The 25,117-nt window shown below is 36.0% G+C and overlaps 1 protein-coding gene across 1 annotated transcript in view; it reads right to left on the minus strand.

Moving 5' to 3' along the window:
* Positions 1 to 26: 26 nt before the first annotated feature.
* Positions 27 to 25,117, minus strand: part of LOC115242726 (basement membrane-specific heparan sulfate proteoglycan core protein-like) — a 154,754-nt gene continuing 129,663 nt past the window's right edge. Inside the window, 42 exon segments of the mRNA XM_029819240.1 lie at positions 27 to 1,181; positions 1,315 to 1,798; positions 1,980 to 2,330; positions 2,536 to 2,737; positions 2,889 to 3,267; positions 3,638 to 4,031; positions 5,979 to 6,144; positions 6,458 to 6,924; positions 7,258 to 7,565; positions 7,718 to 7,869; positions 8,128 to 8,394; positions 9,071 to 9,259; positions 9,957 to 10,223; positions 10,400 to 10,660; positions 10,861 to 11,146; positions 11,220 to 11,313; positions 11,315 to 11,386; positions 11,656 to 12,076; positions 12,341 to 12,895; positions 13,064 to 13,336; positions 13,631 to 13,811; positions 13,893 to 14,032; positions 14,616 to 14,912; positions 15,289 to 15,730; positions 16,017 to 16,299; positions 16,539 to 16,906; positions 17,177 to 17,402; positions 17,607 to 17,755; positions 17,848 to 18,141; positions 18,322 to 18,462; positions 18,847 to 19,057; positions 19,177 to 19,354; positions 19,437 to 19,561; positions 19,626 to 20,499; positions 20,766 to 21,014; positions 21,109 to 21,246; positions 21,396 to 21,623; positions 22,519 to 22,533; positions 22,788 to 22,850; positions 23,517 to 23,792; positions 24,075 to 24,212; positions 24,429 to 24,539. Of these exon segments, the coding sequence (XP_029675100.1) occupies positions 1,540 to 1,798; positions 1,980 to 2,330; positions 2,536 to 2,737; positions 2,889 to 3,267; positions 3,638 to 4,031; positions 5,979 to 6,144; positions 6,458 to 6,924; positions 7,258 to 7,565; positions 7,718 to 7,869; positions 8,128 to 8,394; positions 9,071 to 9,259; positions 9,957 to 10,223; positions 10,400 to 10,660; positions 10,861 to 11,146; positions 11,220 to 11,313; positions 11,315 to 11,386; positions 11,656 to 12,076; positions 12,341 to 12,895; positions 13,064 to 13,336; positions 13,631 to 13,811; positions 13,893 to 14,032; positions 14,616 to 14,912; positions 15,289 to 15,730; positions 16,017 to 16,299; positions 16,539 to 16,906; positions 17,177 to 17,402; positions 17,607 to 17,755; positions 17,848 to 18,141; positions 18,322 to 18,462; positions 18,847 to 19,057; positions 19,177 to 19,354; positions 19,437 to 19,561; positions 19,626 to 20,499; positions 20,766 to 21,014; positions 21,109 to 21,246; positions 21,396 to 21,623; positions 22,519 to 22,533; positions 22,788 to 22,850; positions 23,517 to 23,792; positions 24,075 to 24,212; positions 24,429 to 24,539 (10,490 nt within the window). The 3' untranslated portion in view covers positions 27 to 1,181; positions 1,315 to 1,539.

A 25,117-nucleotide genomic window follows, 5' to 3' on the forward strand; every position in this document is an offset into this window, starting at 1 on the left:
CTTTTTTCTATCTTTTATATTTATATGAAGGATCTTCTTGTTCATGTTAATCTATAATATTTAATGAAAGATAACTTTTTGTGTTATAAATATATAAATCTTTGCGCATACTTTCCAACTTCTTTGTGAAAATTCGATATCTAATACGATATAGAGAAAGTCGTTTTCTGTTTCCCCAACGAAATAACTTTGGCTGTGATGAGAATTTATTGTCTTTTTGGTAATGGGAGAGATATCTCAAAGTCTTATTAAAACTTTGATTACACTCATACTCTAGTGAATAATATTTATCCTATTTGACGCAAACCTGTTTTGTCATATTACGAATATGAATAAATTAGCACATGGCAGTGAAAAATTATAGACTATACACTTTATCATTAACACATTTTCGTTTTATATCAGTCATCGCATTAGCTGTTCGTAATTATTACCAAAAATAAGACAAAACTGATTACAAGAAACATGAGAAAAAACGGGAAAAACATGAGAATTTTTTATTTTTATATTAACTGATAGTTTGAGAGTGATTTTCTAAATGCATAAATTTTTCTCGCATTTTTAAAATAACAATTTATTATTTGCGAATTAAATGTTTCAATCTTTTTATATAAATAAAACAGTATAAAACATTATAGTTATCTTGATTATAAAATATCGATAGCGATACATTAATGCATGATGGATTCTGTATATCTACGGATATAAAATTGTTTTGTTGCTCGTTTAGTAACAATCACTTTCGTATTTTTCACGCTCTGTCTCACTGAAAATCGTTTACAAACCGTGGAGTTAAAGAAATACATGTATTTCTTTATTGGTTAAATATGTGTGTTACTTTTCGATTTTTATATGAGCAGGATATCCCATCCACAAAATTATTCTCTTATCGTAATCGAAAAGTTGTATCTTTTAATGTTATATATATCTTAATGTTCTGACAACGTTTGATTAGCTATGATATCAGATTTGCTTTTGATCCTCTATCTTGTAATGTTTTTTTTCAAAACATTAGATATGTATGAAAAATTTAATGACTATACTTTTGGCTTTTAGATTCAACATTTACATCAACTGTACTACCGCTTGTATAACAATACGAACTCGCAATAACGTTTTTCAGATGCAGATCATTTTCTTAGCTGAGGTCACCACGTGTGGGAGGTCTATCAGTTCGATCACTGCAAAATAAAAACATGTAAAATCGATGAGTAATTAATAATAAATTCGTCGTACGCACATAATGATAAATTAATGTTAAATATATCATTATTCGCGACAGAAGAATGTCAGAAATGATAGAAAGTGACATACCGTAGTTTCGCCGCAGTATTTCCGATATGTCGGTTAAGCATTAAACAATTTACAAATTTATTAGATACATATCGTATGCAAACTTGTGGAAATACATATCTTTTAAAATATTATACATTGGTGTTCGATTTAATAATCGCCGTTCTTGGTCTAAAGAGAAACATGTATTTCCGACAAGTTAGATCGAGAATATATTTTATGTAGTATTATATAACACTCTATTATTTAGCTTAATAAGCCCTTGAAAACGTTAATTGCGTCTACGCATAATAGCGCGAAAAGTACACTTTGTTCCTTAATATCTCTAGTCAAAGCAATCAAATTTTGAAGTATAATTAACAATGAATAACTCGTTATGTCACACGCGGCCAGATTGGACGCGGGTTTCGGATGAATAATGTTCACCGGTGGCGGTGGGACAAACGCATCGAATACATCTGCGTCTGCGTCTGTGAATACGAGTGAAGATGGAATCCATCTTACTCTGTGAGCAGCGTGTAAAAATATCCAACGAGATTAGTCACATCTCTATAAAATGTCATTTTGTTTTACCGAATTTTTACTGTCACTTGCTAATTCGAATATTTAAATATATTAAATTTATTAATAGAGAATTTATAACATTTTCTTTTTTCTTTACTAAAGATATCTTATTTACATCTTACCTCGTACACGGCGATACGTTTACTCCTCTGATAGCCTTCTCGCCGATATCGATAGCCCCTGAGTCTTGTACCTCTAAAGTGTAAATGCAACCGGAGAATCCGTCATGGTATCTTCCGTAAGCCATCGCGTAATCCGGCAATCCGCCCAAGTAAACGCTACCTCTTGCGTTCAAGATCTGTTGAAGTCCATCGCTTACACCGCTCTCGGTGTGCTCGCCGTTCAATTCGATGCTACCATCGCTTCCTTGACGTTTCAGAATTATTCTATGTCGTTCTCCGTCATCGACCCGCTGAGCGGTGACGCGAATTACAGCGGGACCGGAGCCTAAATTGTACTGATACTCTACGTATCTAGATAATACAAAAGGCATTAATCTTTAGATTTATCAATATCTTGAAACTAAAGCAGCGTGAATAGTATTATAATGATTTGGAAAAAAATTAATATATATATATATTTAGGTCAAAGAAAGATTGTTTGTTTCTAATTTTACATAAACCTTAACTATTTTATTTTTGTGTAAAAATTATATTGCAGTATATATGTCGTACATACCCATCTACTACAGCAACGGCGATGTAATCATCGGGTGTTAGATCATTCAAGGTTTGACCATGCCACATAATCAGTCCGTTACTCTTATTTGTACTGATTTCAAGGCCTAAAACTTCACGTTCTTCTTCGTGCGTCATAACAGATCTGTCTAGTTCCAACCAGCCATCTCCTTTGAAGGCAACATCGTACGTGATCTCTGCCACTACAAAGATATAATCATGTGATTTATAATCAAACATTATAATAATTATAATAATTATTATAATTATTATAAATATTATATGATATTTTTATTATTTATAGCATTTTGTAAAATATACATTTATCTAATTTATATTTATAATCTTACTTACACTTTTCGCAGTTCTGTCCGTTGTAACCGAGGCGACAATCGCATTTGTAAGATCCGTGAAGATCGGTGCAAGAACCCCCATTTTTACACGGTGTAAGTAATTCGCATTGCTTCAATACATTCTCACAGTTTCTGCCCACATATCCGTATTCGCATGTACACGAATAATCATACATATTTGAACTTTGACATATGCCGTGGATGCAAGGGTTCCATGCGCAAGGATCGAACAATGTTGTTGGCGGCTGAGTAGATGGTGCCAAAGTTGTGATAGTAGTATGCATTATTGTCTGATTCAGCTGAGACATCGAACAGTTCTCGATATTGGCTGCGTCAATCGATGATTTCAATATGTCCAAACTGACTGACAAAACTTCGAGCTATATATATCATAAATAAATAAAAAAAAAATATATATGTTAAAAATGAAGAGAGATTCTCTTTGTCTACTGCACATTAAAGTTGCTAATTATTATTGTATATTTATAACTATATACTCCCATTACATCCATAAATAATTTTATTTGAAAATACTGCAAAAATTTTACTTGGATTTAATTAAAGATTTATTAAATATTTAAAACTAAAAAGAAAGAGATTTTTTATTTCATTTCCGTTAATAAAGAATTAATTCTATAAATTTTTTAAAGAATTTATTATTAAAATAATAATGTTAGATAATCATGATTAACGGTATGGGATCGTATATATCGTTATCTGTCTTATATATATAATTAATAGTATTCTTACTTCGCTTATACATCCACGAAAACTATGGTCGACACCAACGTTCCTATTGATCGTGATTTTTCTGCGATCCACTCCTCCGATGTAAAGAGGTGTATTTAAGATCATGGTTCTGGAAGCTCCGGGTGATTCAGCTTCCACAAATGGCTCGCTGTTCACTGACAATTTGGCTTTTTTGAAGTCTCGATTCATCGTTACGTACGTCCATACACCAGGTTGGATTGCATAAGGTGATCTTATGGTTGCCATTCCGGAGCCGATATCGAAGCGGAATTCAATGTGCTTGTCCTTTATTATGAGCGCTGCAAAATCTCCGAGGCCTTCGTCATTTTGAGAACAATACATCAAGATTCCATCCCCGGAGTCCGTAGGGTTAAAACTCATGGTTACCTTAAGCCTAAAATTAGGTATATGGAATGTAAAAGAATGTATTATTGCACATTCGCAGAAAGGACTTTAAGCGAATATCATACGTGGTATATATATATCACGTATTAATTATTCCTTTGTATGTGTGTTTTTACTTAGTTTATTTTTATTATAAAACTCAACGGGGGCACATACTCTTGCACACTTTTATTTTTTCTTGTGTATTGCGTAAAATATAAATATAAAGTTCTATTTTTTGTCTTACTCTTTTTTATAGAAAATGTTAATTAAAGTTTATTTAAATACGGAGCATTTTTTGGAAAAATCTGTTATAACTTGCAGATGAGAGGTACATGCAAATAATGTATTTATTAATATATTTCTTATATAGTTATTATTTCTAAAACTATTAATTATACGAATATAAACAAGGAAAGGGGAGGAGAAGGGTTTACATAAGCACACATATATGTAGTATACATGTAAAAATACAAAATATATAAGCAACACATCAGAAGATAAATATGTGTTATATAAAAAAATAATGTGTCTATATCTTAAAACTTACCTTTTTTTAACAACATACAAGTGGTGAAATTGAATAAAACGTTGTCGTCTTAAGCTACAATGTGTAACTTATTACATTAATTTTGCTTTAAAAATATTTATTTGTATAGCATGATATTAGTCCCCCCACTCACTAAATATATAAACGATCACTCGTACATGAAATATCTCTTTTTTAAATATTTATATTAGATATAGAATCTTAGACATAAGTACAAACATTTTACATATGTTTTGTCATATATAACTGTCATATACACGTATATGGGTATTACGACTTTGACGTTTTCTAAGCTTGAATTGGGACTATTGTCAAATGTAACTGATTTGGCAGTGACTTCACGCGCGCATATTACTTTTAATAATTAATAATGACTAAAAAAAGAGTAACGCGTTAAGTGTATTAATTAAAAAGCTGTACAAAACATTAATTACTAATTCAATTGACTGATGTTCTAACGTTACAGCACCATGACGTCCATTAAGGAACTACGCACTAGGCAGGCTTCTTGCAAAATATCTGTTACAAACTCGTTGCTTTATCCTTACATTGCTACTATACATACCAAACAAAGAAAAAAAAAACAGGCAGTGATAAATCGCAAATAAATCGAAATTAAATCTTCTCGTACAGGAGTATTTTGATAATTTTAAATAGCTCATATGTATATGGAGGTTGATTAGATCTACGGGGAGAAGTAGATTACTACTGTGAGATTGGATAAGTAATGATTCTGTAAGTGCGTAAAATTGGTGCTAAGTTTAGCTAATGTTTTGTGTGGTGCAAATTATTGTGGTGATGTGGCCTTGATCGTGGTTGCCTAATTTGTGCGTTGCGTAATCGTGATCGACTGTGTATAGTGGTCGAACTCTCTCTCTCCCTGAAAAGAATTTTAGTAATTAGGATGCTTGATGATGTTCAGATGCACTGGCAATCAGATTAGTACCTATATTCCAATTATAGTTAAATCTGTTAGTTTGTCAAAGATGTGAAGATTCATTTATAGGGAATTTCCATTTATGACGATTCTGTCTAGACAGGGCTTTTTATGTATCTTGAAAATTTCGCGAGAATGCAAAAAAAAAGGATTTATTTGTGTAAAATTATTTTTAAGTATATAATTATTATTATTATTATTTAATACTTTAAATCTCACAACATATTTGAAAAAAATTGATTTTACCGAATATGTTCTATCAATTTCTCTTAATTCAATCATTTTTAATACGTAAGCTATATATGCAAATAATTATTTAAGGAAACTCATAAAATACGATAAATATTACACATGAGACATAATCACCATGACAATATGTTCGATCCTAGGCGCTTGTAACATCGATCAAGAATAATCCATTAAAAAGTAATGCGTGCACGTGCGTTCGATGGATGAGTGAATGTACTTACCGTCTAAGAGCTTTCGGAGTCTCGTACGCGAGATAAGCCCTCTCATTACGGAAAGCTGGATCGTGAATGTTCACCGAATGCTCGCATCGTGATCCCGTCTTTCCGATCGGACAATAACAATCGAAGCCGATATCCTTGTCGACACATTTACCTTCTCCGCACGCACCTATTATTATTCAATTTACTATAAGTCATTATTATTTAAAAACGTTGTATTAAGGAACAGTAAAACAATAAAACATTAATATTCCTATTATTAACAATGATCGATCTATCGATATTACTCATCCATGCACTATATATATATATATATATATATATATATATATATGCAATTGTTTTATAATTATATGTAATTACGATGAAAAAATAATTTATAATTAAATTATATAATTTTATTATATGCATGTTGCTTATTTATGGCCTAAATTAAATAAAACGTAATATAAATTAATTAACGAATTAAATAGCTTTTGTACCTGGATAACAGGATTGTCCGACGTAGTCGCAGTGTTTGCCACTGAAACCAGCTCGGCACAGACATGTGTAGCCGTTCTTCGTAGCCGCTTCTTGGCATACACCGCCGTTGTTACATGGATTTTCGGCGCAAGTCTCGCAGCTTGTGATTCCCACACTATCTGTCTGATCGCCGATCAGATCAACCTGCTTCTCTCCGAGGACTAGCCGGCTGATGCATCCGACGAAGCCTGTGTTCACCTCGGACTGTTTGTTGATCTCACTGTAGCTCGGCACTCCGCCGATGTAGAGGGGCTCTTTGAGATCCAGACCTTGACGCCTGCCTACTGCAATCACCTTGTAAGAGCTCTCGCCGTCTACCAGCATCGTTGCCTCCTTCCGATTACGTTGGATCTTGATGGTATGCCAATCGCTCAAGGTAACGGGCTTATCCGCGCGGACAATAGCTGGTCCAGATCCAAGATTGAATCTATCAAGATATTTGATTATATTAATATAATAATATTAGTATATAGTTAAGCAATGGTTCTATTCAGCTAATATAATTGGAAAGCAATGTTCAATTTTTAACGTTTAATATATAATAGGTTCTAAAATTATTTCTAGAATTATTCTAAAATTTAATTATTTCAAAAATTATTCTAAAAATTATTTCTTGATTAAATATTTATGTAATTGAATTAAATTTTATTTAGATAAAATCAACTTTATATTCGTCAAAAGTTTGATAATTGAAATAAAATATGCATTATAATTTATGATATGTTCTATATATATAATATATAAAAGATTTTTTATTTACTTAAATTGCGGATATCCATTAACTAGAGATAAAGCAATGAAGTCGTCGTTGCCATGAACGGACTCGGCGTTGTACAATAGAATGCCGTCGTAATTTTCTGGTTTGAAAGAGATTTCGATATTGAACTTAAGGTAGGAGTCGGGTAAAGGCGGAAAAGCGATGTAGCTTTCGGGTGCCTGACTAAAATTAGGCACGACTCCTGTTACGACCAGCACCGTAGGAACTTCTACTCGCGCTTGTCCATTATATCCAACGCAAATGTATGTTCCAGCATCCTCAGCTTTGACGTTAGTTAATTTTAATTTGTTCTGCAAAATAAAAAAAATATATATCATAAGATAGTAATTTTTTCAAGATATGTATTTATCTTGGATACGTAGAATTTTTTAAAGATTTAATTAGAGAAAGATAGAAAGATTTCAGAGGTATATATTTGTTAATATATATAAATTTTACGTACTTCCAAAGTCTGGGTATCACGTGGTAAAAGTCCACCAAGTTTACTCCACTGAAATTGTATTGGTGGATCAAGATCGATACGACAATCCATTTCTAGACTCGATCCGTGCGGCGCAAATTTCGTTTCAATCGCTGGTTCATCGAGAATTCCGCCTGAGTATAACAATAAGAATTATAAAAGTCCTTGTCCATAACAATTTTCACGATAGAATCGCAATTTCTATTAATTTACTTACGTAAAACGTACGTAAAATTTGAGTAAGCATTGGCAAAGAATAGAAAGATATGCATTAACAGATGTATGTTAAAAGATATGTACACATAATATATCAAATATTCTATAATTGTTGCATTTGTTGCGTACATATGTATGTATATCTATCGTTGTCGTAAATATTTATTAGTAATTACCATGAACAATCAGATTGAAGTCCTTTTCGAATGTACCCTCGGGCGTGTCTACTATGCATCTGTAAGGTCCACTATCGGTGACAGCTACATTAGTTAGTCTCAGGACATTGCCATATTCTTGCGCGTTTGTTGGCAGGCTCACATGATTCGGTCTCGACCAGTGATAACGTGGGCTTCGTCCAGTACATGTGCAATGTATATCAACTGTATCACCGATGTTTACTGGATCTTGAGATACCTCGACGCTAATTGATGGCACGACGGCAGCTAGAATTGAATTGTATGTCTTGGCTACACGTTACGATTAATTGTAAAATTAGAAAAATATATACATATCCTGATTTTTACACAGGATATTATTGTGTTTTAGAAAAATGAAAACTTTAATCGATGTTTGAAATGAATTGCGAGATTTATTTGTTTTATTTTATATTTCCCTATCTAAACTTTTTATATTATGTTAAAAAATCTAAAAAGAAAAATGGAAGGCTACACAAAAAATTTATATAAAATAAATTATTTCTTGTTAAGCAAAAGATTATTATATAAATAGCTATTTAGAATGATAATTCTTCAAGAAATAATACCGACTTTGCAAGGATATTAAAAACATCGAGATATTAACTATAAAATCTGAAGTATAAAAACATTCATTTAAAAATAAGTTTTTGGTGCTGACAAGAAGGGGATACGCATTGCATATATATTTTTGTACAATTATATAATTTATATAAGATGACTGATCGCGGAACTCGTATAACATTTTAATATTTTATTCCACTTATCTCTATTATTTTAAGTCTGGTCTCTAGCCAAAAGTACATTTTGATTCGTATCCTTTTCTTGTAGTTTTTTGTACATTAAGCTAGAGTATATAAAGAACAGTTCACTACAAGTAGAAGAACTACAAGACATCACACGACACATATATCTCAAAACAAACCGCGTCGTCTCTGAAGATATTGGCGATAGCGCGCGTTGCGGCAGAAGCGTTCATCAGTACCATCGTTGCACTGAACATATCCGTCGCAAAAGTATTCCATTGGAATGCATTGTAGACTTCTGCATTCATACTCCCAGTGCCTGCACTGCGATCGGTACACTGGCATGCAATCCGCAAGCAAATTAACTACTAAATCATATAACGCGAGCTTTGTAAAAATATCTAAACTTGTGAAGACGTTCTCAAGAAACCACGTTTGCTATGTGCTACCTCGTTATTAATATAGCCCAAACAACGCAAAAATCCATAAGCTAAAGAATCATCTTTTTGAACGTCTTTACGACATCTTTGTTATCTGTATTGTCTGGGAACAATTTGATATGCGCTTGTCAGTGATATGAGTGATGCTTTGGATTAGTATATATAAAAAATAGAAATAATTCGCGATCATATATAGAGAGATATACATATTATTATTTATTATTTAAATTTTCTGTAATGTTAATTATATTCCTTTTTAATTAAGATAAACGTGAAAATAACGGTTTCAAGCTGGTCCCATATTGAACGAGAAATTGAAATCTTCAAATAGTTCCATTCAAAGTATTCTCTATTGTTTTGAAAAATCACGCAGAAATAGTAAAGAAAATCTCTTGTAAAAACAAGCAGTTTATAATTTTAACCCTTTCAGGATTCAGAATGTACGATAATATCTCTCGTTATAGATTACAGAATCCCGAAAGGATTAAGATTTTTTAACAGGCGAAACATTGTTTAGCGTCAATATGTGCATTGTGATCTTCAATAGATGCATTCAAATAGAAGCAAGGATTTATGAAATGATGCTGAAACGACAAAGTTTAGTGAAAAACACAATGAAACTTACGAGATACGTTGAAATTAATATAATCGCTGGATACACCGCGGCTGGTTTGGGCTTGACAGATGTATCTTCCGCTGTCTTCTGGTTTCACTTGCGTCAACTCCAAGTAATCTTCTCCAATTCGCGCGGTGCTCGGCAAGGCTTGTCCCTCTCGACTCCAATGAATCGTCGCACGTTCGCGTACCACGCAACGTAAACGCACGGAATTGCCAGCATGCGTCACCACGTCTCTCTGTTCAGCGCGAACTTCTGTGTCGTCGTAAGGATGTTCTGCAAATTGCGCGACCATATAGTTCATAGTTTATAGCAAGAGATTGCTTTTCTCGAATAATTCTTAAATATTTAATGAATGCATTCTTCATGCATGGTGCATTATATATAATATATTGCAGATTTAAATATATTATTCGATTATTTTAAGTTTCCTTATTCAATTCTCTACTGACCATTGACTAAAACTTCTGCTACCGCTTCCGCTGTTCCCGCTCCGTTCGTCGCTTTGCACACGTATTTGCCGGCATCGGAATAGGTGATACCATGGAATTGTAGGATGCCGCGATTGTGCGATACTGAATACGGCAACGGACGTCCTATAGCGTCCCACACGATATGCAGAGGTTCGTCTCCCGTGGCGGTGCAAATTATGGATGGATTCTCTCCGGGTCCCACTGTCTGACGCGTGGGATTTAATTCGATTCTCGGCGGAGCTAGAAGAAATCGAACGAAATAAATAATCTCGTTTGAATTAATTAATTATCAGCTTTGAATTTATAAAATAGGAAGAAAATAAAAAAGTTTGAACTATAAGCTTTTTATACAAAGTTTCTGCGATTGTGAATTTATTTATTTTAAGAAATTTAACTTCTCTAATTTATTTCTATTAATGCCATGTATTTTTTATACTCACATATAATTTCAAGATGGGATTTCGCCCTGAAGAGCACGGTACCGGCAGGATCCAAACCCAAACAGATGTATTCCCCGGCCGCGTTTCTGTCGACGGTCGGAATGCTTAATACTCCGTTGTGCACTGTGCTACCTTCCGGCAACGAACGATGATCGCTCCTCTTCCAATCCAGATAGATTTGATCACCGTCGAGTCCGAGGACCTGACAACGCATCTCCACCTTGCCACCGTTCGGGATCCTCAAGTAGTCTTTGGGAATCAACACTCCTTGTTGATTCGGATCTTTCTGTAAATCGCGCGTTTCATCGTTAAAAATGTGTTATCAGGGTATTGATACTGAGGAGTAACAGTATACGCACATTATCAGGACGTTGGTCGTCGCACGGAATATCGCCTCTCTCGCCAGTGCAAGGAGGATAATCATCGTCGTCGTCGATGCGTATTTGAATACGCGTCATCGGATGAAACGGAGAATATCTCATATACAGCGCTCAGTGGAGTGGCCGCTGTTCTGCTGTATGTGTCACTGTAAATTACAGGTTTCTCAAATGTTATTTAACATTCTAATAGCAATCACATTAGAATCAAATCAAAGTATAGATTCAGGTTTAAATTTTAAATACATTTTTATATCTCTTCTGTTGCTGTTTGGCTTATATGATATTGTACGTTTGATAAAATATATAAAAATTTAAAAATTAAAAAATTAATTATATATTCATCTCACGAGCTATACGACGACTTTAAAACATTCAAGGTTCATAATATCGCATAACGATATTGAAGTCAACTTACTGTATAGTCACTCCGTGCACATATTTGCTCCAAGCTACGTTAGGCTGCGGATAACCACTTGCGCTGCACATTAAACGGACACGACTTCCGCGTTTCACTTGCAAAATACCGTGCTTCGGAGTAATAGTGATCACAGGCAGAGATTGCACCTCGATGTGCGCGATAACTGATGTTGAGCCGACTTCGTTCGACGCGGAGCAGATATAGGCGCCGTCGTCGTTCACCGTGATGTTCGACAGTCTGAGTAGTCCGCCAGGAAGCTGTTCGATGTTGGAAGCAAACGGTCGGCCGTCCTGACGAGACCAGTGCAACTCGGGCACCGGGAAGCCAGCCTTCGCACGACATTGAAGATCGGCCGAACCGCCGAGGATGACCGTCTGGACGTCTTGAGGATACAGCTCTAAGACTGGAGCTTCGCGAGCTGTAATAAACAATTCGTCTTTTTTTCAGTTTTGTAAATAGTAAAAGACAGAGCTGAAATAAAAATAAATTTTTATTCAGATTTGCGTGAGAAAAATATCAATTATAATACATGAAAAAAAGTTTAAATCTGCGTTATTTACACGAATTTGTATTCTTTATATTATAATTGATTTCTCGAAATCTTTCATTTTTTTGTAAATTTAGCATTTTTTAAAATTAATTACACATATTGGATTATATATCAAGAAAGCTACGGGCTTACGTTCAACTTCGATTATGGCACTGGCTTCGTAACTGCCTGTAGAGCTAGTAACTCGGCAGATATATACTCCTCGATCGGAAACCTGGGCGTTAATGATCCTAAGCGTGTCTCCTACTTGTTGCACACGCGAACTCATCGTTTCTGTGTATTTGCTCCATTTCACTTGTACACCTGGTTCTCCGCTGGTAATGCAACGCACCTCGGCAATCGTGCCCTGAGACACCTCTTGCCGTTCAGGTCTGACTTTGACAGTGGGTGGGTCTCTGCGAGGAACTATCATTATTCTAGCGGAAGTGCTCGTTTCCGTTCCTCGTATGCTTGTCGCAGTACACACGTATATGCCGGAATCGTTCGGACTAGGATTGGTTATAGTTAAAATCCCATCCTGTTGATTGGCTGTATAAGGCAACGGTAATCCGCCAGATCTCGTCCAAGTGACGTTCGCATGTTGAGATGGCGTACAAATTAGTCTGACAACATCGCCGATGGTTCCGGACCATTCGGACGGAGTCACGGTTGGCGGTAAAACTTGAGGTGGCGGCTTATTAGGATTGTCTGTAATACATGATAATTTTCGAAAATAACGTAAGAGCCATAATTACGGAAATAATTTTAAATTAGTACTAGCAATTAAATAACAATCTTTGAGTAATTTTCATAATATGCGTGGCAACTTGAGATCCATTAATATTAAGATGCCTGAAATGCACGATTGGATCGTACCTTGAACATACAAAATGGTCGTCTTCTCATCCACGCCAATATTGTTTTTAGCAATGCACTTGTATTCGGCTGCGTCGTTCTTCGACGCGGCTGGAAGGCTCCATATACCGTTGTAGAATGTCGCTTCCGGACTCATGCTTCCGTGGACTCGAATCCAATCCAATTCAGGTGGCGGATTACCAGTAGCTTCGCAGCGGAATTCGACTGGTTCACCTTCTCTTACTTGTTGATACGATGGACTTATAACGATTCTAGGTTCTACCGAGTTAGCTCCTTAAATAAGATGTATAAAGTTATAATCTGTTTCATGAACGGTTTAACGCGGTTATGATTTGTACCTGGTATTTCCAGCAAGTGTTTTGGAAATGCTGCATCCAATACAATACAAAAATTTTATAAGAATATATAAAAATATATGAGAATTAAATAACATCTCTAATTTATATAATATTTAATATTTTAAATACTATCTTTAATTTGATTTCGAGGAACTTATAATAGCGTAAAATACGATGAGAGATGACATGATAAATAAGATAAATAAAATTAATCGTGTTCACGCTATACCTCCAACAGTTAGAGTGACTCTCTTTCGTCCGATGTTTATTCCATCGCTCACTTGACAAACGTATATGCCGCTATCAGATACCTTCACGTCTCTAATGACCAACAGGCCATTAGCGTCGTCCACGCTTCTACCAGGCGGTAATTGACCACCTTCTTTCTCCCATCTAATGTTCACTGAATTCTATTTCCAATGACAGAAAAAAATTTGCGGTAATAAAATAAGAGAACAAATTTATAAAATAAAAATTGATGAAAGACTTACGCTATCTATGGATCTGCCCGAGCAATGATATCTGACGGTGTTTCCGGTGTGAACAATCTGGAATTCCGGTTCTTGAATATAAACTATAATCCTCGGTGGAGGTATTGGACCAGGTGTAATAGTCGTTTGCGGTTCTCCAACTGAGAAAAATTAAAGTAAAATTTCATTCTAAGATAAACGAATTATTTCATAAAATCATAATAATTGCAGCGAACTTTTAGCACGATGATACATTAAAACGAGATAAAGCATAATAGCAGAGAGACGACACGAACATTATTAAAATCTGCAATTTTATGGACACACTGTAGTAAATAGAATAGAAATACAAATATTTCTCCATGATACGGAGAGCCAACTACCCATCACATCTTGACAAAACATCGTTATTCCGAAGGATGATAATTTGTATTAATTGCTACAAAACACATATATTTTATACATCGATATCTACAGTACGTAATACGTTCGTGATACCATATACCAAGGTCAAGCTAAGCTTTTGACGACAAATTCTAATTTCGCGAAAAACTACGGAACCATGACAAGAATTATAATCCTTCACCGAAGAAAGTTTCTTCACCAAATTCGATGACGATCTACGATGACAGTCTACCTAGCGACAACGCAGTTGTGAAGCGATGATCATAGCACTCTTCTTGAGCTATGAATCATCGATGGACGGACAAGATATGAAAGCTCTCGCTATATAGTCCGTCAAACCTGGCGTAATTGATGTCACAATCTTGACCAGTTCTTTGCCACGGTAGTTTACGATGTGACACTCGACGTTACAAGCAGTGCCTCCCACGTGGACAGACCATTTGCGGAAAGCTCCTTTCTTTGTCTTGACTATATGTTTGGGTTTGTCACCTCTCGCAGTTATGGCAAACCCGTTAAGTGGCGATAATTTAAAATAGATGTAAAACATGTCTGGATAGTCATAGTTGCACGTAAATTGGATCGTGGAGTACGGTTCAACTTCGCCTTTCATAGGCATTAGGCTTACCATGAGCTCACCTGATCAACGTATATCGTTACTGGTTATTTTTTTTTTCAAGGCAGACTTGAAAGCTATCTCTCTTTATTATAATATAATATTGATAAAAAAATTTCGCTCTCATTTCGTTCACACTCACAAACAATATTAAAAGACTATTATAGAGTTACGTGCGATTATTTTGATTTTCCTTGTTAAAAGTGATTTAAGTTTATTGATAAATATAATTTGATTTAAAAAAATATATAAAAAAAATAATAACATATGTTTTATTCGTTTAAAAATCTTCAGGTTTAAAACAGTAATAAAGTAAAGTAATAAAAAATAAAATAATAAAAAACACTAATATTTTACTTTTTATACGATAATTCAAGCATAAAAAGCGCTATTGCTTACCGACGGCACTGTCTTGACAATATTGTCCCGTGTAACCCGGTAGGCAGTGGCATTTGACCTGACCGGATCTGCTGATCTCGCAGCTCTCCTCGTTCTTGTTGCACGGACAGAGATTGCACGCGCCCAGATAACTGACAGATCGGTCGTTGGTGTCTCTGTAATAACCGCGAGTGCAGATTTCGCAAGAAGTTCCTGTGTAACCAGTTGGACAGCGGCAGGCTTCGATCTGAGTCGCTCGTCGCTCTCCGGTTAGATTCTCCACGGCTGTATCCATGCTAATGTCGCTTATGTATGTCGCGGTCATACGCTCGCTGTGGGACGCGCGAACCAAGATAGCTTCCAGATTCGAGAGAACGATCATGAGATCCGTTCTGGAAGCGCTTCGTGGTCCTTCGGTGGTCAATCGTTTCCATTCGTTTTCTTTCAATGGAACGGAGTAGGTCTGAAAAATGCATATATTGCTTTCACGTTTTATAGTAAAATATTCGAATTTATTCTCTATTACGTTATTAATAAAACTTGGCGCATTATTTAACAGGATAATAAAAGATGAGAAGAACGTTGTAAATAACGATTAGCTTTCTATTTAAAAAATGTGTAAGAACATTTTTACTAAAATTGTTATTGAGTTAAAATATATTTTGCCATCACGAAATTCTACTTTAGTCCAAATATCAAGTTTATCAATTCTTTGTTAAATTACAAAACGTCAGGTAAATTATACGTACCAGCGGAATATCGGGTTGAAGCTCTGTCGGATTTGTCCAGAACAATGTGATGCCATTGCCGATCAAGAGAATATCTTGATCTTTGTAACTCTGAGCACCAGGATACGCAGTGATATGCTGTGTCAGGGTCAAGTTTCCACCGTAACTCTTCACTTTGTTTCCGGTGAAGACGCTCGGCAGCGACCAGAACAATCTGCGGCTTCTGCTATCCGGATAGCGGTAACCGATTTCGTTCATAGCCACGTTCAACTCGAAACCGTCATCGGTTATGTCGCGTCTAGTCCTGCATAAAAATCCAAGTGTCGTATTAAATTTGGAGATTGAAAAATTTTGTTTTATTCCCTATCATATATCGATTTTATTTCATAAAAAATAGATTGATAAATTTTATATATTTTATTTAATTGCGTTAAACTAAATTTATATTATTTATTTGTATTAAATCAAAGCTACTCAGAGACAAACGTATAATGAAAAAATGAAAAGACATTATATTTGCATAAGGGCGTTTATTATACTTACGAGTCCGTGAGAGTGAAACCATGATGTGAGTCGTACACCCACATCGGTATTTGCTGTATGTACAATGTGCTTTCGTGACATTGATCAGTTACCCCGCTGCAGTAACATTCGATGCATCCATCAATATTCTCGGCACGTAATCCGTATGTCGACGGGCGGCACCGATTACATTCTGGACCCTCAACATTCCTTTTGCACTCGCACCGGCCGTCGACGCACGAAGTGCTGTGCGAGCCAGCGTCGTTGCATCTGCATGGCTCGGGGGTGTTTCTATACGTGCAATCGTTCGGCGTGCCTCGGCTAGCATCCCCTTCGTATCCCGGTTCGCATACTTCGCAATAATCACCAGTAGTATGATGAGCGCAATTCTGTTGACGCAAAACGTCAATATTTCAATCAACTTTAAATAATCAAATAATGCAAATATTTATATGTACCTATATATTCTGATATAATTTTAATTATATTTACTCTCTTTAGCTTTATAATTTAATACATTTATAAAAGATACTAAAAGATACACTAAAAGATACATTTATACATTTTGAAAAAATAATATAATTGATCCGAGGTAATAAAATAATTAATTATATTATTGAAATATAAAATGATCGCTTTATTAAACTTGCTTTTATTACCTCGCAAATGCCAATCTCAGGATCGCATTGATTTGAATGACCATTGCAGTTACATGGTTCGCAGATACCCAAGTAGAGACCTTCGATGGCTCTTGTATAACCAACGTTGCAATCTTCGCAGGAAAGTCCTCTATAGCCGCTAGGGCAAGTACATTCTTCAACTTCGACCGCGCGCGCTTTACCCGTGTTGTACTTCTCGGCAGTGTCCAAAGATACGAAGGAGAGCCTGAAATATATACAATATTGCCTAATAAATCAAGACTCTTTAAGGTTTCTCCAATTAATTTTGCTTTCAATTTTAATTTAATTAAACATTAATTAATTTTGCAAATTTCGTTTTAAGATGTCGGAAAATTTATCTGTATATTTTTCGAACATTTTTATATAGCGCCTTAAAAATTTTAATACGGCATAGATAATTATATTTTATTTTGCCAAAGCCATTAGAAGATGCTCTCGATCCGCTTGTGTTCCATCATTGCGTTGCCAATATTGCTCGAGTAACGGCACGGTGAACGATTGCTGAGAGTTTGGCTCGGGAGACTCGCGAGAGTAGTAGAGCAAGTTGATATCGTTTGCCTGTATATATACACATAATACACATATATATCACTACCCATTATATTTTCATCTTTGAATATGCGGATTAAAATTTGCGAATAAGCACTCACGCTGATAAGTTCGACGTCCGCGGCGTTATTTCTTGAACTTTGACCGCCCGGAGAAGGAACGTATCTGACAGTGTACTTGAGATTACCGCCGTAAGATGTTATTTGATCCCCTAGGAAAATGCTGGGTAATTGCCAATAGTAAACGTCATTGTTTCCACGGTTCGGGAAGTCGCTGTAGATTATTTCTCGGCTGATAGTGTTTAGGTGAATTCCTTCTACAATGGCTGGCGCATCGGTGCTCTTGGATTCGATCAGAGAGAAGTCTCGAATCGAATTGGTGAACGATACACGAATCTATAATGCGTAAATAATGGATTAAATCCTCACTTTTATAATTCTATAAGGAATTTATATTTCTAAAAATATTGTGTGCAAATTGCGCGAATTTATATTACATAAAAAATGTGTGAAACATGAAATCGTGCTTATGCAACTTTTCCTATTAGAAAAATGTTTTCAATATCTTTATCGTACCTCATTCCTGTACCAATTAGAAGAGACGCATCTGTTTGTAATACCCATACAGAAACAAGCTATGCATCCAAATTGATTTGTCGAGGCCAGATTAAAGGTATTCGCCTTACATTGATTGCAAGTGAGACCCGTTGCATATTGCTGAAAGAGAAAACGTCAGACCATCAGAGAATAGACGGTGCTTCTCGACCGCAATGTAAAGGGTTCATTCACTTTAAATATCGATTTATATATATCTGCATATAAAAGAACTGTATAATGTACTTACATTTCCAAAGTTAAAAAAATCCACGAGATGGGTGCAAGAACAACGATAAAAACGTTACGCAAAATGTTTGAAAAATAGCGCAATTAATTTTGTTTAGATTTTGTTGATGAAATAGTTTACCCATAAAAAGTTTTTTTTTCTTGTAATTAGAGAAGACGTATAGTTAAAAATAGTTATAGTTAAATATAGAAATGCGCGATTTCTGGGCTACTCTATATAATATTACACATATGAAAAGATAATTATCGACGTAGTACCTTGCAATGGCATTTTCCAGTATGTGGATCGGCGTTAGGACTAAGACTGCCGTTAGGATCGCATTGTTGAAGCGGGACGCACATATCTCCAGGAATAAGGGGATTCCCTTGATAACCGGCGGCACATTGTTCGCATCTGCGTCCAACGTAGCCAGCGGGACAATCGCACGTAGGTTGCCCATCAGATCCAAGATGACATGTGCGAGCAAACCTATTTTTCGTGATTTTTTATTTATTTATTTAATACCTCTTCTTTTGAATTACGAAAGCGAGTTCTAGTCGAAGAGATAATCGGTAACATAGTATAAATTTAGTAGATTCGCATCTTACTGGTTTGATGGATTGGTAAGCGGACAAGGACAAATCTGGCAAGGGATGTTTCTTGAGGGGTCGCCGTAGTATCCTGGAGGGCACGGAGGTTCGTCTCTATAACACTGGCCAAGCCACGGTCCACTCTCTCGCCTCAGATAACCAGGCGCACAGTGCTCGCAAGATAGACCGGTATATCCTTGAAGAAAGTAATGAGCAAAATGAATGAAATTTTACAGTAAATGAATGAAAGTACGAATGGTCGTTGAAGAAGTATGTACCGGTAGGACATTGACATTCCTCGACGAAGGATGCAGATCCTAAACCGGTGTTTCGTGCATCGGCGGTGTCCACCACGATGTTGGTGAGACGAACGTCCAACTGCGGCGAGTCGTTGTATTTCACTCTGAAATATATAAACGAATTGAAGAAAATCGTAATAATAATAATCAGCGATACAAAATACCTACTTTATAAGGATGTTGTCCACGTTTGCCAGCGTCATCATGATCTCCTCCCTGGAGGCCGGGACTTCGCTTCTTCCTTGTTGCTTGTACCAGTCACCATAGAAGAATCTGACGGATTCTTCGGTTTCGTATTCTGGCGTCGGCTCTTTACCTTTGTGCACCAGGATGTAATTGTTGCCGCTCAAGATGACGGTAGGTGCATTGTTCGGCGTGCCGTTACCGCTGTGACGGATCGAATACTTCAAGTAGCCACCGTAGGATTTTAATTGACTACCGTGATAGTTCTCCGGCAGGGCAAAGTAAGGAACGTTGTAGACGTTCAGTTCGTTGCTGAAGGACTCCAGCAGCTGAACGCCATCTCGACCGATCGGGCGGATCTGAGATATCTGGTTGCTGATGTCGCCGTGGATTTTGATTGTCGGAACAGTCTCGACAGACACAATCTTGTGGCGGTCAAGCGGCGGTGGAATCTGATAAGTGAAAAGATCGGCGCTGCGACACTCGGTGGCGACGCCGAAGCAGAAGCACGAGATACACTCGTCGATGACCTTCGCCTCGGAATTAAACTTGCCCTTCGGACAAACATTGCGAGGTTCCTTCACGACGAGGATAGCATCCGGCACGGCAAAAACGAAACCGCCGACATTCAACGCCTCGCACGAATACGCGCCCTGATCCTGGATTTGTATGTCCGGACATGTCAGTGTACCCGTTCCATTAGTGGACACGGTCGTACATTTCGCGGGGATGTGTCCCCAGTTGAGTCGCCAGTTGATTTCCGGTATCGGGACGCCGATCGCGGTGCAAGTGAGAAGTAACATTTCGCCCGGCTCGAGAACAACCATCGGCGGTGGTGGTTTCACGATGTAAACGGGAGCTGTACATAAGAACGGATCGGTCATAGACACTGTAACGTTACAATGATTGATAAAAATGGTAGTTCGTCAAATAATTTTTAGCGACACGATGAAATAAAAGACACAAGATAAAAATATATCAAAGATTTGTAGAAGAATGATTAATTTTAAAATACTCATTGTTTCGTCAAAGTTAGCTGCTATTGATCGTTAAGTTTATTTGATATAAAGTCCGGCGATGAAATATTGATGTCTTGTGTCCTACGAAATACTCATCGATACTGACAGCATCCAACTTCGTCGCTGCCGTCCAAGCAGTCGCGCTCCATGTCGCAGTGATAGCTCTTCGGGATACACTGTTTGTTGCTATTGCAAGGAAACTCGTTGTAACGGCATGGGGATCCCGGGGGAGACGGCGCGCAGTTTTCCTCATCGCTACCGTCTGCGCAATCCTTGTCGCCGTCACAACGCCACAACTTGCTGACGCACTGTTTATTATTGCAACGGAATTCGTTGGGCTCGCAGCCGTGTGGACCTGTCGAAAACGGACGGTTTGACGTTCGCGTGAAATTCGTATCATAAAATATGAATGGCCGATACGATCAAGTGTCGCTCTGGAAAGTACTCACTGCATCGCATCTCGTCAGATCCATCGGTGCAATCAAATTTGCCGTCGCAAACGTATGATTTGGGAATACAGTCTCCATTGCTGCAGGTGGCTTGATCATACTGACACACTTGTGGTGGTCTGGTGGCCGGTTGTTCAACTGTATGGGATCGATCGATTTAATTATTTGATAAATCTTCGATCAATTAAAATAACCTCGAATTCATTAACAATTTACAGTTTTCTTTCATTATAAATAACTTATATTTCGATCGTAAATCAAGAAAGATAAGAAGAAGAAGAACGTACACTTCTCGACGGTGAGAATGACGTTCACTTGACGGCCCGGAGTAGACGGTGGATAACCCATGGCTTCGCAAATATAAGTTCCGGCGTGCTCGAGCTGGATGTTGGGTATTTCTAGGCGACCGTTGATGTCTCGGCTGCCAGGCGGCAGAGGAAGACCATTGCCGCGAATCCAACGTACTCTGGCACGTAGGAGACCCTCGTCACGGCATTGAAATACGACTTCGCGACCTGATTGGAACGATTGGTTTTGCGTGATATAAATTCCGTTTTGTTTCGAGAGATTGCACCCTTGATGATTATGGATTTTATTAATGTCCATGAGATAGACATCAAACATCCCGTCAATAAGCAAGTGAATTTCCCCGTGTCTCAAATTCAGATGACATTGATGTGTTAGTGTATTCCGTGCAATATTTTGATCTTTTTTTCTTAATCATGTTATTCGATGCTTGTAGATTATGTATATAAATAGCGAAAATATTGCAAGACATCCGGCATAATTAGTATTGAAAGAGCTTGTTTAAATAAAATGCATGTATATGTAACAATTAGAATTATTAAATATCTGATAATAATAAAAAAGTTTTTTATAAATAATAGTTTAAATTTTAAAGTTTTTAGTTTGAATTTTAAATAACATTAGTTATATCATGCATAATCAATATCTGCATGCATGCTTCTTTAAACAATGATAAATTATGAAAGTCTTCGTTACAGATTTAATTGCATTCAAAGTTACACCTTATAAATAAACCTATATATCTTGTAGTTTTATAATTGAAATATATCTGTGAAATGTGCGAAACAATTATAATTAATTATAGTAGTATCACGTTAAAATAGTCACACATATTATCAAAAGTAAACCTTTTAAACAATTAATTCAAATTGCAGCAAATATATTCTGTTTTGCTTATTTGGCGAAGCATTCATAACAGAATAAGAATAAAATCGATAAGCGAAGATACATTCTTATATACATGTAGCTGCTTATATGTATACCATAATCAAAATACGCATCGTATTACCAATTTCGCATATTTTATGATTTATGAATATTATTTCTTAGCCCACAGCATTATAAACATGATTTGTGCAGCTTATATCTTTTGAAAAATCTTACCTTGCTTCGCCGGGTCTGGCCAAGGCAAGAAAAAATAACAAACATATGTATTAATTAATTTCTTTTCAAATACGAAACTTATCGGCAACGCGGCGCTTGTTGCTTATTATTCTTATGTATCAATTTTTCTAAATATTCAAGATTTTTTCGGTTATTTTGAAATAATTACAGAATAATGACTACATAAAAGTTAAAATTGCAACAAATACACAAACAGAATTTAAATAAACATTCTATGTATGTTTATAAACAAGAAAAATAATACTTACTCTCTTTAATCACTTGTTCACTGGGATATGTCTTCAGCCTAAGATCTGATGTTACATCGGTATCTGCATATAAACAAAAACAATAGCTTTATAATGTGTATGAGTATGTGTATTTATTGTGTAATCGTAAAATAATCGTGATTAATAATTAATAATTCTACATATAAAATCTAGACTAATTGCGTTATCAACTTTGTTAATTCGACATTTCTATTCAACACCTTCTACATTTTTCGTCCACAAGAAAATGTAATTCTATTTTAATTTAGGCATTAATTTTTTTAGAAATATGATACAGTGAGATAATACAACGTGTATACTACGAATTACTGAATATTGTTACAAAAGCCTTAAAACTTACAAAGATAATGCTTTTAGTTTACCTTTTATTACTTTTATCATAAAATAAACACTTATTATTATTGGATTAAAAATGTGTGTATTATCGGATAAAAGTGAAACTGTAATTTAATTGTAATTTAAACGATGTATAACAGATTTATTATTCGTATTCTCTTTACTGCGAATACGATAACAAAGCTTTTAATATAGTATTTGTGTATAAAACATTACAATATTATGTTACAGCAAATATTACATTACAGTGTCACAGATATTTACAAGATATTATTGATTGGCGATGGCGTGTTATCAGCCGACCGTATGATCCCCTTTTACGAAGGCGGGTTTTCGCATCTGAGAACTAACTACCGGGGAAAACTAACTCACAATTATCATAACTGCAGTCCATTTCATCGGACATATCTCTAGGACAGTCGAGCCTTTTGTCGCACCGCTGATGCAGCGGGATGCAATGACCATCATTGCACGTCCATTCGTGCGTGCTGCATATATTGTGATTTCTTTGCATCGACCTATAGTGACAGCCCAACTCGTCGCTATCGTCGTACGGACAATCGATTCGGCGATCGCAATGTCGATGTCGAGGTATACAATCACCGCTCTTGCACTGCCATTCCTCATCCGAGCATTCCGCTCCTTGATCTTTAGTTTCGTCGTTAAATGTGTATCATTATTCTGCGTCTTCGCAAGATTACATAGAATATCTTGACTGTAGTTGCGGATAAATCAGAAGAAATCGCTCCGACTTGGTCCATTATTAATTTTTGTATATCAATTCATGTATGAGAACTCAAAATATTCGCGGATCTATCGATTTTTTTTTTATCTGGTCGCACTATTATTTGTTATACGATATAATATACGATTTTATGCCACGGCTATTTAATTTAGGGATTTGCTAAATTAAATATATTGTTGACTTACCGCAGTTATGCTCGTCGGATCCATCTCTGCATTCTGGAATTCCGTTACAAACGGAAGATTGTGGAACGCATCTTCTGTCCGAAATACACATAAATTGATTCTCTACGCATTGACCTGGTTCTGGTTTCTCTGGTTGCTCTACACAATATAAATAAATAAAGAAATAAAGATATAAGACGAGTAGGGGATTGCATATGGAATATCGAGCTTTGCCGCCTCAAAAATTCTACATTTATAAATTACATCGAAGTTACGTTGAACATTGCACATATCTACGTCCAGTTTAGCAATGTGCGCAGGATTTCTTTTTTCTCATTACACTGATTAATTACGTGTTACTGATTACATACTCACCGCATTCCTCTGGCTCGTCGGAACCATCAGCACACTCGATGTATCCGTTGCATCTCTGATTAGCGGGGATGCAATCTCCGTTAGCGCACTGGAACTGGTCCCGCGTGCATCCTAAAATAAGAGGCTTGCATTGTACATCGATGAGACAATCACAAATCGTTTATCCGTAAAAAAAAAGAAAACGATATAGATGAGAAACACAGATATACATGTAAAATGTCAGTCATGGAGCCATCATATGTCCGTCATTACAATCTAAACAATGATCTAACGTCGAAATATATAAATACGATGGAGATAATGATTACCTAGAAAAAATTGTTAAACGTAGAGTTTAGAATAGAGGTGTTTAATTAAGTGCTTTTTTGTTCATTCCTTGCTCATATTTGTCTAAAATATTAAACAGCTCTGATCTAAAATTTAAATAATATATTAAGAATCAATTCACACAGTAAATTCATAAATTAAAGTACAACGTATCTTCATGCATTTTCGCTTTTTGTAATGCATTTCTCCGTTTACCGTGTGCACTGATTATCAATCTACAAACACTTATATATAATTCATCATTCAATATAACATGGACTCAAGAGGAAAGACATTTATGATTTTTTAATCCACTGCATTCATATAGACGCTATTAATAAAATGGTATTGTTAAATATTAATTTTCTAAAGTAACTTTCCAT

The sequence above is a fragment of the Formica exsecta genome, unplaced genomic scaffold, assembly GCF_003651465.1.
Source record: "Formica exsecta isolate Colony F162 unplaced genomic scaffold, ASM365146v1 scaffold62, whole genome shotgun sequence".
Classification (NCBI taxonomy): domain Eukaryota; kingdom Metazoa; phylum Arthropoda; class Insecta; order Hymenoptera; family Formicidae; genus Formica; species Formica exsecta.